Source organism: Chrysochloris asiatica, unplaced genomic scaffold, assembly GCF_000296735.1.
Source record: "Chrysochloris asiatica unplaced genomic scaffold, ChrAsi1.0 scaffold00057, whole genome shotgun sequence".
Taxonomy (NCBI): Eukaryota; Metazoa; Chordata; class Mammalia; order Afrosoricida; family Chrysochloridae; genus Chrysochloris; species Chrysochloris asiatica.
Genome location: NW_006408575.1, coordinates 12,137,493 through 12,149,096, shown reverse-complemented (window position 1 = coordinate 12,149,096; position 11,604 = coordinate 12,137,493). Strand labels below are relative to the sequence as shown.

Here is an 11,604-nt window from a genome sequence, read left to right as displayed (position 1 = left end):
GCCACTGGTAGTGCCGGAGTACTTGTGCATCTGAACACGAGTGTAAAGGAACTCAGTGGAAAACCATTTCTATTTGAATATTCGTTCAGAGGCTAACCATGGGAGAGTTGTCAGATGAATGCAACTAGGCCTTATTTTTTGCAATTATGTGCGGGCCAGAAAATAAACCTGGATGTATGGATGCAGACATCCTGAATATGTGGCTACTGTCAGTGCCTGACTCATGGGTAGAAGAAGCCACTAAAAGTTGTACTCTTTAAGTGCGTCCCACCCCTCCCTCGCTTCATGTCTGAGAACTCATGCTGACTGAAATTCCTTAAGATCCCCTCGCCAACCCCCCCCCCCCCACACACACACAGGAAAATCTGTTCTGTGAAGGGCTGTACCTACTAGTCTCTATGAGGAATCAGAACAAACGTTCTTCTCTTCCTGGCTCCTAATACAAAGTTAGAAAGCTTGAGTAGGGTAAGTGGGCTGAAACCCTGAACGTTCTTACATAGGATGGTGTCTGTCCCTTTTGTGACACTTTATGGCTCCCAGTTTTCACAAGACACATGTAGATTGGGAGTTCAAGGGTGGCAGAAATTCTAACCACCGCTAAGGAAGCTGCCTAGATGGACTGGCAGCACCTAGGCCAGTTTTCCATGTGTATGTTCAGGGCAGGATTCTTCCACACCACCGCAGTCTTCTGTACCTGGAGAAAACCTGGTTGGGCTCTACCATACACACCCCACAGTTGGAACCCAGATGGAGCGAAAAGTCAATATTTTGCCTTTTCAAGTTTTTATTTTTATACATTTTTTTGTATTAAAAAGAAAAGCATAATTACCACAAATTACAAAGGACTAAAGCAGGACTAGAATAATGAATGAATCACTTCAGCCTGGAAAGCAGATACTCTCAATAATATTAATGTTATAATACAAGCTCATTCAAGTATTTTACATTTTTTTTTTTTTGTCCTTTTAAATGTGATATCCTAGCACATGGTAAAGATAATGTACTATGAGCATTAGATGGAACCTTCTCTGCAAAGCCAGATGACAAGTTTTCTTCTCCAGTGAGAAATGGGCTATATAAGTTCTGATCTTCTCTGCCATCAACATGGCTGAAGGAGAGAGAGGGGCTGGGGCAAAGTCAGGGACTCTGGACACAGGAGATTCACTGAGGCCCCATTCAGGTGGGGCCAGATGATGCAGACCACTCTACCCAAGCTTTATGCAAGCCATTCCTCCACCCCCACCCCTCCACCCCTCCTCCTTAAGCCATCCTTCCTTGCTCTCTCTCTTCCAGGGCCTTCTGAGAAAGCTTAAATTCCTTTCTGTCATAAAATCAAGGAAAGAGGGTAGGGAGGAAAGAGCTACTATGAAAAAGCAACTTTAACATTGGGGCTCAGCACCACACTCTGAGCCCCAGGGGTCCAGGCTGGTGGCCACTGTGTACTGGTGGTGCCTTTGCTCCCAGGTTCACGGGAGGGTGAACAAGAAACCCATCCCTCACCAGGGCAGAGGCACGCAGACCTTCTGGTGTCTGATGTTCACAGGTCATGCTGGCATGGACCAATCTTGCAAGGGTGCAGAATGAACAAAGGGATTTGGGACAGGGTGTTGCTTTGTTTCAGGTCTTGGATCCCCATGGAAGGATGGTGGGTATGAAGTGGCTAGTCCTGATGGCCCTGCCACTCCTGGCATGCTTGTCACAGATACATCGGTCCTAAGTTCAAGTGTCTTCAGAAAGTGAAGATGTAAACTACTCTTTGCAACATTAACTCCTAACATGTCACCCGCCCCGGGAAAAACTCCTCCCCCCACCCTGAACTGTCCTCAACCTAAGTTGAGACAAAGTCCTCACCTTGCCAAGTCAAAGGGGCTTCCTCTGTCTGGGGTGTCTGTGGGGAGGACCAGGGAAAGGCAGGCAGCCCTGGCCTGGGTATAAACTCTAGGTAACAGCAAACTTCCCACCTCCAACGTTTCCTTGTGCTCCCAAACCCAGCAAAGGACAAGTACTGAGGTTTCTGTGGTGCTGGATACAGTACAGGGCTGAGTGATCCGAAGAAAGGAAAGGGGCAGGGGACGGGGGGAGAGTCCAATGTCTGGCAGTGTATGGTCGGCACCAGACTGGATAGGGAAAGAAAGGCCTTAGATCCCAATGTCCTAGCAGAGACCACTCACTCACCTAACATCCTTGGCTTTCAAGAGCACTATGTCAGAGATGAAATGGTTTCCCACACATTAACCACTGAGAGGGCAGAGATAAAGGATGGGTGCAGGCTCAAAGCAATGATATGCCTAAGCCTGGGGTCTCCTACTCCCAACCTTTGAGCCCAACAGAGGAACCAATTAAGAAAGAGAGTCAAAGAAGTTCCAGCAACAGGGCAACAAGACCACGAGCTCCTCTCCTGTTGCCCAGTTCCCACTGGGGGTGAACAGGCAGTCATGCCTTATCCAGCACATATCACAAGCTGGTGTGAGCTAGTCCTTCATCACCCTCCCCAGCTTCCGATGACAGTAGACTCCAGCCACTCCACTGTCATTTACAGCCCAACCCAAGCAGTTAGTGGCTGGAGAAGTCAGGTATACTCTATGTCCACATATACCTTCCTGCCACAGGGCTTCAGTGGCTGGCGGGTTCCCCCTAGTCCCCAATTCCTCTGCATTCCTTATTCCTAGGTGGGGTCAACCAAATGGTGAGCAGATGCAAGATGGGAGACCCCAGCAGACTGAGGATGGGGAAGTGGCATCCTTCTCCACTTTATGTGAGGGACAAAGCCTCTTTGAGGTCTCAGAGTATCTTTCAGGCCAATATAAGAAACATTGCCAATCCTCAGCTGCCAGGTGTGACATTTTTCCCTCTGGGGTGGATGAGACTTTTAAGCTGAGGACAAGAATGTTCCAGATCCAGGCCAACTATACTCCAACAGTCTGAAACAAACTTGGCCTTGGGGTTCGAAGGATAGGATGAAAGGTGTCACGGCAGGATGGGGCCTGGCGTGAGACAACAGCAAGCAGAGCGAGGACACAACAGAGGCAGCAGTGTACAGACACAGGACATCAGCGTCAAACGATGCAACAGTAGGGGTAGTATTGTGGGTACAGCTCTGACAGGAGCCACCCTCAACTCTCTTACCTCCAATCAGGAGGCATGGTACATGCAACTCAGTCCAGAGAAAGATTCTAGCCAATCCAAGCCCAGGCACATCCAGAGAAGGTGGGAGCTCTTCGAGTTGACTCCATCAAGGAAAACAGGCATTTGGGTATTTCGGATTCCCACTCCACAATAAGGCAACTTTTAAAAAAATATTTTTTCCAAGAACAAAAACAAAAATCCAAGGGTAGAGGAAAGACATCACTTTCGACAGATTAGGTGGGGGCTGTCTGATTTTTTTTTTTTTGGTCTTTTATGGTCGATTTTGTCTTTTTTTTTTTTTTTTTTTCTTTTCCATTTTTCCAAGGATGGAAAGATCAGAGAAAAATAAAATAAATCATCTTTCAACAGTCTTTTCTGGTATGAGCAGCGTCTCTCTGGGCTGGGAAGTAAGGGTGTGGGGAAGAGGGGCGTGGGGAGAGGCTCAAACCTTCCCCCAAACCCCACTTTTAAATCCTTTGGTTTCCTTCTTCCAGAAGATGGCAGAAGGGTGTAGTGGGGACAGCAGGCAGAGAACATGGTGATGACAAGCCCCAGATGACCAAGGGCCAGTGTTCCTGGGGCCCAGGGCGCTGTCAGAGCCTTCCATGGGACAGTGCTGGGCAATGGGGCCCCCAGTGCCTTCTTATGGGCTGCATAGTTGACATCGGGGGAGCAGGAAGAGGCTGTGGGTGGGGACCAGGATTGCGGCCTAACAACTGCGGGCAGGCTAAAGTGATTTTGGTAATCCTGACAACCTATCAATAATTTAAAACAATATATATATAATTTAAATCCCCCCTTCCCCATCCCTCCCCCCGCTTTAGAAGAAGCTAGGATATGAAGAATCATGGAAAGATAAGGGGGAAGGAAATATGTGGGGGCTCCTGCCCAGAGGGGCACCTCTGATAGCCCAAATGGTGTACATGCCGCTACTCAGCATGAGGGCCTGTCCCAATAACTCCAGGCCTGTCCTTTTTAAGTCCTCTCTTCTGGGACTGGTACCCCCATAGCCTCGTTCAACCCACCCCCTTTTCCCCCAATCCCAAGACTAAAAGGGCCTTCACTTTCCCAAAGTCTGTGTGTCCGAGTGCTGGCTTGTCCATTTGGCATCTTCCCGAAGGGGCTGGCCCGTAGGGGGTGTGGGGAGTTGACTGATCATGGTGGCTGGCCTGCTGGAAGACTGGGAAGGGCACCGTTTTCTGCCCTCACCGCTGCCACCTCCTGCTGTCACTGAGTGTCGTTTGTGGTTGCCCTCCTCTCCCATAGGGGGCTGCAACAGAGAAGGTTGTCACAGGTAATCGATTAGTGGGTACCACCCATACCCACAGAGTCCTGGAGTGGTGCTGTGGGTTAATGCGCTGGACTGCAAAGTCGGTTTGAACCAGAAGATTGGCTGTTCAAGCTGCTTGGAAACCCTATACAGGGTTGCTGTGGGTTGGAACCAGCTCAATGGCACTTAAAAACAACACCCACTGTGTGCCATGGGCTGACCATCTAGAGACCACCCACTTCACTTCTTCTTTCTTCCAATGTACACAATATATATAGGTTTAACCTTAAAAACTAGGTCCCAGCTACAGTTATGAAAACTTCTCTATGCTAAGCACTGCACTCCTTTATGTACATTCTCTTATAGGAGTCATATCACCCACCCTTTTACGTAGACATTCTACAGGTGGAGACACTAACTACAGAACAGGAAAGGTGAACTGTCTAGGGCCCCATAACTATTAAGGAATGAAGATATAATTTGGATCTAGTCCATCTACCTAGAACCCCAGGCTTTTATCCATGTGTTTCTGCTCCCCCACTTCAGAGAAGGGTTTGGCTAGCTCAGGAGACACTGAATGAGGAATACAATATGCTCAAAAGGTCCAGATGCTCCTGAGAACTAGTGCCTCATCCACATCAAGGCCCTAAACAGATACCAAAGCTGAGTACTACTTCTAGTTCCTACCTCAAAGGTCAAAGGGTCTTCCGCACATGTCGTATTCCAACCTCCAAGGTTGCAAGTTCCCAAATGATGGAAAACATTCAGTTTTATACTGGGAGGCCTGATCAACTCTATCACCATCTCATTTGGTAGCAACAGGCCTCAGTTTATCCACTCGTGCAATGCTAATAAGCCCTTCCCACTTCACCACATTCTATAAGAGTTAAATGACATCACTGTAAAGTGTCTAGCACTAAATGTTGTTGCTAGATGCTGTCGAGTTGGTGCCGACTCACAGCAACCTTATGTACAACACAATGAAACACTGCCCGGTCCTGTGCCATTCTGACAATTGTTATGCTTGAGCCCACATTTAAAAAGAAATGCGAAGGACTTATCCTTGCTTTATTAACTAAAAAGTATGAGGATCATATATTTGCTGGCTTAACTCTATTACATCACAAACTCCTTGAAGGATAAAGTTTTCAACTCATTTCTGGAATCTCTGAATCACCAAGCAAAGAGATGTCCAATCATTATCTGCTGAATTAACTGAACAAATTAAAATTACTTCAACCCCCTATATCTGTAGATATACTCAACAGCAGTAACTCAGATCTACCACTAGATGTCAGTGTTGAAGCATGACTCCAAGAATGAAAGGCTAATCAGGAATCAAGTCACATTATTTGTGATTGGAACTGGCCTCTTTTTACTTATCAACCTGTTGTTAAGTGCCACAGGGTTTCCAAGGCTGTTAGTTTTTACCTTAGCAGTAAGTCTCATTTTTCTCTCACAGAGCAGCTGTTGAATTTGAACTGCTTACTTTGCAGTTAGCAGCCTGATGCATAACCACTATACCACCAAAAGTAAAACCACATGTAACGCACTACACACTTTGATTGTACTAATCAACTTCTTGTTGTTAAGTGCCGTGGAGTCGGTTTTGACTAATAGTGACCCTGTACAGAGTTTCCCGAGGCTGTAAATCTTTACGGAAGCAGAATGCCTCATCTTTCTCCAGCGGAGCCACTAGCAGTTTCGAACTGCTGACCCTGAGATTAGCTGCCCAATTTGTAACCACTACACAATGGGTGGGGGGGTGAGGGGGGTCACAGCAGCAAGATGACTTGTAAAATAAAGAAAGGTTTAGCCATGTCTACCATAAGAAAACAGGAGGGAAAAACAACATACGAACACCTCCAATTTGTTCTCATGTACACATTTCACACTCTGTTTTACAGATTAAAAATAAACTAAGGCCCAAGTGGGGAACAATTTCTTTGAGGTCGTAGAAGAGCTGGGTCCACGCCCAGGCATCCTGGTTTCTGGCCCCATTTTCCTTACTCAACAATACTAGGGTGAGAAAGATTTTCACTCACATCCACTCGGAAGTCTTCGAGACGTCGGAATTTGCCGAGGTATTCTTGCAGCTTGGGGTCAATGTCCAAATTTTTGGCTTTGGAATATTTCAAGAAGGCCCAGAACTTCTCCAGTCCATACAGTTGGCCTGTAGACAAAAAGGAGAAAGAGATAGAGAGAGGCTGGCCTTGTGTGGAGATAAGGACAAAGAGCCCCAGAAGAGGGAGATGACGTGACAGACAGGTACAAGTCAACCCAGGGAATGAGGGCAGAAAGTGCCCTATAGGACTACAGTGAACACAGAGTCAGCCCTGGCTCTCACCAGCTTCGTAGTCCTTCATAGTTTCCTCCTGAAAATCCTTGAATATGTCCAACCGGAACTTCTTTTCCAGGCCATAACTGTAGTATCGAAAAAGGCACTCCAAACCATATCTGTAAGGGAACACAAGTCAGGGGAACCAGAATGAAGCTTCTTCATCTATGAATGGGAAAATAAATGTGCCTACATAACAGATTAACTATGAAACAGTTTACCTACAATGAAAAATTTCCTTTAAAAAAATAGCATTCTATATATTCTTTGAGAAGGGCTAATGCTTGGGATCAAGAAATTTAAGAATAAAACAGACACAGATGAAAATCTGGAACCCTGAACTTCAGAAGGGAAGTTAGAGAGGTGGATTGGTGCTTGCTGGGAGGAGACTAAGCAGGAGTGGTGAGAGACTGAGACTGAGTGGTGAAGGGCTAGGGCTAGCCAGAAGTGGCTCCACCATCCAGTGAGCAGCTTCGGTACTAGAGGGAGGCCTGGCAGAGCAGAGTCTTGTGAGCGACAGGAAAGGTGTGATGCTTTTCTGGTGACCAGCAGTGGCCAGCTCCCAACCCTCATCCACTCCCTGTACAGACCTTGCTCTCCAAGGAGTTTATAGAGTTATGTGGTTGGGAGCCATGCCAGTGTGAGTTGAAGGCTGGCTGCATCACTCTGGAGTGCTGCTTTAGTGTCTGGATTCAGTTCCAGATCTACAAAAGCCTCAGATTAGCTAGCATATACCCTCCATTCACCCTGCACCTAGCTTCCCTGTGGGCCTAACAAACACTGAAACCACCACAAGGGTCCCCATGAACTAGTTACTGACAGAGTGCCCTGAACACAGATAATACCAAGGCCAATAGGAACTCCATCTAGGGCCCAGGAATTCTGCTGTCACATCCCTTCCACAACCACCCCATAAACTCCTTGAATTTTAAGAGTCCACCAGAGATTTTTCCCTTCTGGATATTCTCTCCTCCCTGCCCCCACCCCTTTCAAATAGATGCAGAGACAGAAAACATTTCTGAGGGAAAAAAGGTAATGGAACTAACTGAAAATAATTTAAAAGAATGGTATTTTGGTGTCCTTCAACAGACGGACAGAAAGACTGAGGAGAGCAAGGAGAACACAGGAAAAACTTTAGAAGAATTCGGGAAAATGCTACAAGGACAGACAAAATAATTGCAAATTTTGAAAAAATACAAATTCTGCAATTAAAAATCCAGAAGATTGATACTAAGATTTTAGATATGGACAATACACTGAAAGGGCAAATGAGAAGACGATCTGAAGCAATGGAAGCCCAAATTAGTGAACTTGAAGATAAATCTCTCAATAATAGTATGCTGGAAGAATAAATACAAAAAGAATGAAAAAAAATCAAAAGAAAGAGTTATGTGGGACACTATGAAAAGGAACAGCTTATGGGGGATTAGAATTCCAGAACAGAGAGAGACAGACAAAAGGAACAGCTTATGGGGGATTAGAATATTCCAGAACAGAGAGAGACAGACAATAACAAGTACCAAGGAAATTGCCTGTGAGTTGTGGAAATAAAACTTCCCGATCATCATGAAAGCTGAATGAACCCCAAATGGGAAAGACCTCAAGACATATCATAAACAAATCATAAACAAAAACTTTCCAAAATCAAAGACAAGAAAAGAATTCTCAAAGCAACTTGGGAGAAATGAAAAGCTACCTACAAAGGAGAACCAGTAAGACTAAGCTCTGACTTCTCAGCAGAAACCATGCAGACAAGAAGGCAATGGATGACATACACAAAACTCAAAAAAACAAAACCCCAAAACTGCGCACCAAGAATCACATACGTGGCAAAGCTATCCTTCAAATATGATAGCAAGATTAGGACACCTCCTGATAAACAAAAATTAAAGGAATTTGTAATGACCAGCCAGCTTTTATACATGACACCACACCACCCAGAACTCAATCCAGATATGTAAGTATTTAAAGTAAAAGAAACCTAAAAGACTGAAAATAGGGAAACAGAGATATCAATGTCTAACCAAGTCAACTACAAACCAAAAAGAGGAAATAGTGTAGACACAGAACTTCCAAATGGCAAGGATGTCAAATAGGATTTCAAGTTCAGACAGACTGTTTTAAAGCAGGGAGGGGGGAAAAAAAAAATCAGAAAATATTCAGTAAGCATTAACATAACTGAAATGAAAAGAAAACCACAAATTTAACTCAGCATAAAAATTATATGGAACAAAGAAAACAGCACCACCACAAAACACACATATGTACAAACTTACACAGCAATAAATTCATATCTATTGATACCTACACATTCAATGTAAATGAATTAAAAACACAAGTCAAGAGACATGGAGAGCAGAATGGGTAAGAAAACAGGATTCTTCAATATGCTGTCTCCAAGAGATGTATCAGAAAGATAGAAACAGCCTAAAAGTCCATCACAACGGAAGAATGGTTAAAAAACTTTGGTACAGATACACAATGGAATACTATAAAACACTGAAGAGTAAGGATGAATCTGTGAAACACTTCACAACATGGGTAAACCTGGAGGACTTTATGCTGAGTGAAATTAGTCAATCATAACAGGATAAATTCCTATATAAGAACTAGGCTTTTAACAGTTTTAAAAAGGTTTTCTTGATAAAAAGAAACAATCTACGGAGCAGTGGGGTGAGGAGGGAAAACTATTCACGGGTATAAATGTTAACATGGGTGACATGGCAGGCAATATAAAATAAAAGGGAGGTTAGCAGAGGAAAGATGAAGGTAGCAGGAGACACAGTGAGGAAATGCAATAATTAAAGTGAATAGAAGCTAATACTGTCTACAAAACTGTTAGTACATGGAGGGGATTACAAGCCTGTAATGAAGCAACTTATATGATTTGTTGAGTGTAAAACTGATGACCTACTCTGTAAACCTTCACTCAATTCACAATAAAAAGTTGGAAAAAAAAAAAAGAAAGAAAGAAATAAAGGTTAATACTTAATGCTTGTTCAAGTGGGTCCAATACTAAATAAAATCACATGCCATTTAACGTCCTTGGTCCTTAACCCCCAGGCATGTGCCTGGTAATGTCTGTTGTTGTTACATGCCTTTGAGTTGATTCTGACCCATAGCAACCTTGTATAGGGCTCCCAAAACTTAAGCCCTTGCAGGAGCAGAAAGTCTCATGTCTCCCACATGAAGCTTATTACACTAAAAATTCAAGGTACAATGGTTTGTAACAACAAATAGGTGCTACTTTATGACATGTGTCAAAACATTTCAGTATTATGGATTATATTAAAGCTGTTTTAGTACATATGAAAGTTTTGTTGATTTTTTTATGCATAGAATGGTACTTGACATACTAAGACAACTATCTACCTGACTTAAGATACAAACCTACATCATCATTTTGACTTATGTACAAATTAGACTTAAAGTTAGACTTAGGAAGGACGCTCCGGGGACTGCCTGAATATAATATATAATACGATATTTGCAGATGTGTAACTGTATTTGTAGTTTTCCAGAGGGTAGAAACTGGCCCATCAAACAACAGTCTACCACCACTGTCCATGTACTTAGTTCTACTTAGTTATCTATATGCCTATGCCTACTTTCTGCGAAAACAGTGGAGTACTTATGACAGAGATCTTATGAGTCACAGTCTGTAATATTTATTATCTGAACCGCTTTATGAAAAGTTTGTCAATCCTTGGTAGAATTTCTCTGAGAATTCATGCCAGTAAATAGATTTTATTCATTTATCTGACTCAGAAATTTCACTTCCAGACTGTGCTAAGTCCCGGAAATGATAAAAAAAAAAAAAAATGCAGATTTAGATTTTATAAGTATACAAAGATATAAAAATAGCAGATTATTAAACAAACTATTTAAGTGCCTTAGAGAAACAGGTAAGAAAATTCAAGGTAAATCTAAACACTGAATATTACCCCCAAAAAAAAAAAAAGGAAACGTAAACCTGTGTCTAGTAAGATACTTATATATAAGCATGGAAAAGACATGTGCATTCAAACATAGTGTTATATGTAGAGAACCCACTTCAAAAAACCTAAACCAGGCAAAACAAACAAGATGGCGGATTGGGTGGACATATAGCAGAGAGCTCCGCCAACAAGAACACAGAATACGCGACCAAGCAGGTTCAGGGGATGGTCCCAGAACTCTGAACCACATATAAAGGAATACTTAGAAGGTTGGAAGACTCACAGCTGGGGGAATTCGTGGCAGAAGCAAGCTATCTATTGCTTTCTAGTCCAGGATGCTAGGCTGCTCCAGAAGCCTCCATCTTGGGTGAGACCACGTGGGGGAAGGATCGGAGTGGCCACAGACGCCTGGCAGAACCGCTGAGATAAAGGTGTGGACATTCTTTTCTTTTGGTATCTGCTCATTGGTCCCTTGCTGTCTGTGCATCTCCATTCAGATGACTACAGGGGGCGCCTGAGCTAGTGGGCACCCTAGCCCCAACCTTGGAGGGCTCTACTACGCATGCGCACAAATCTCCTCGAAATTTAAAGAGACAGTTTCCAATTAAAACCAAACGGCCACAGCGGGCCCTGAACTGTTTCAACTAAAAAAAGGACTGAACGGGGATTGTGGAGCGGGACAAGCAGACAAAATACGAAAATACAAACCCATCTAAGTATTAAGTCCACAGATAACCCCTGAAGATGCCCCAAAAACAGAAGCAGACAACCATATCTGCACATGTCCAGAAACAAGATAAAGAGACTGAGGCAAATGAGCTGGAAGGAGACCTACACTCCATGCTGGCAGGCTTTGGAAATGCCTGAGAAGGAATTCCTAAAAATGATTATAAAAGGTATCAAAACACTATGCAATGCAGTTGAGAAAAATA

At 43.7% G+C, this 11,604-nt stretch overlaps 1 protein-coding gene across 1 annotated transcript in view; it reads right to left on the bottom strand.

The window, feature by feature from the left end:
• Positions 1-3,378: 3,378 nt before the first annotated feature.
• LARP1 (La ribonucleoprotein domain family, member 1) overlaps positions 3,379-11,604 on the bottom strand; it is a 175,402-nt gene continuing 167,176 nt past the window's right edge. Inside the window, 3 exon segments of the mRNA XM_006878285.1 lie at positions 3,379-4,396; positions 6,442-6,569; positions 6,744-6,853. Coding sequence (XP_006878347.1) covers positions 4,187-4,396; positions 6,442-6,569; positions 6,744-6,853 — 448 coding nt within the window. The 3' untranslated portion in view covers positions 3,379-4,186.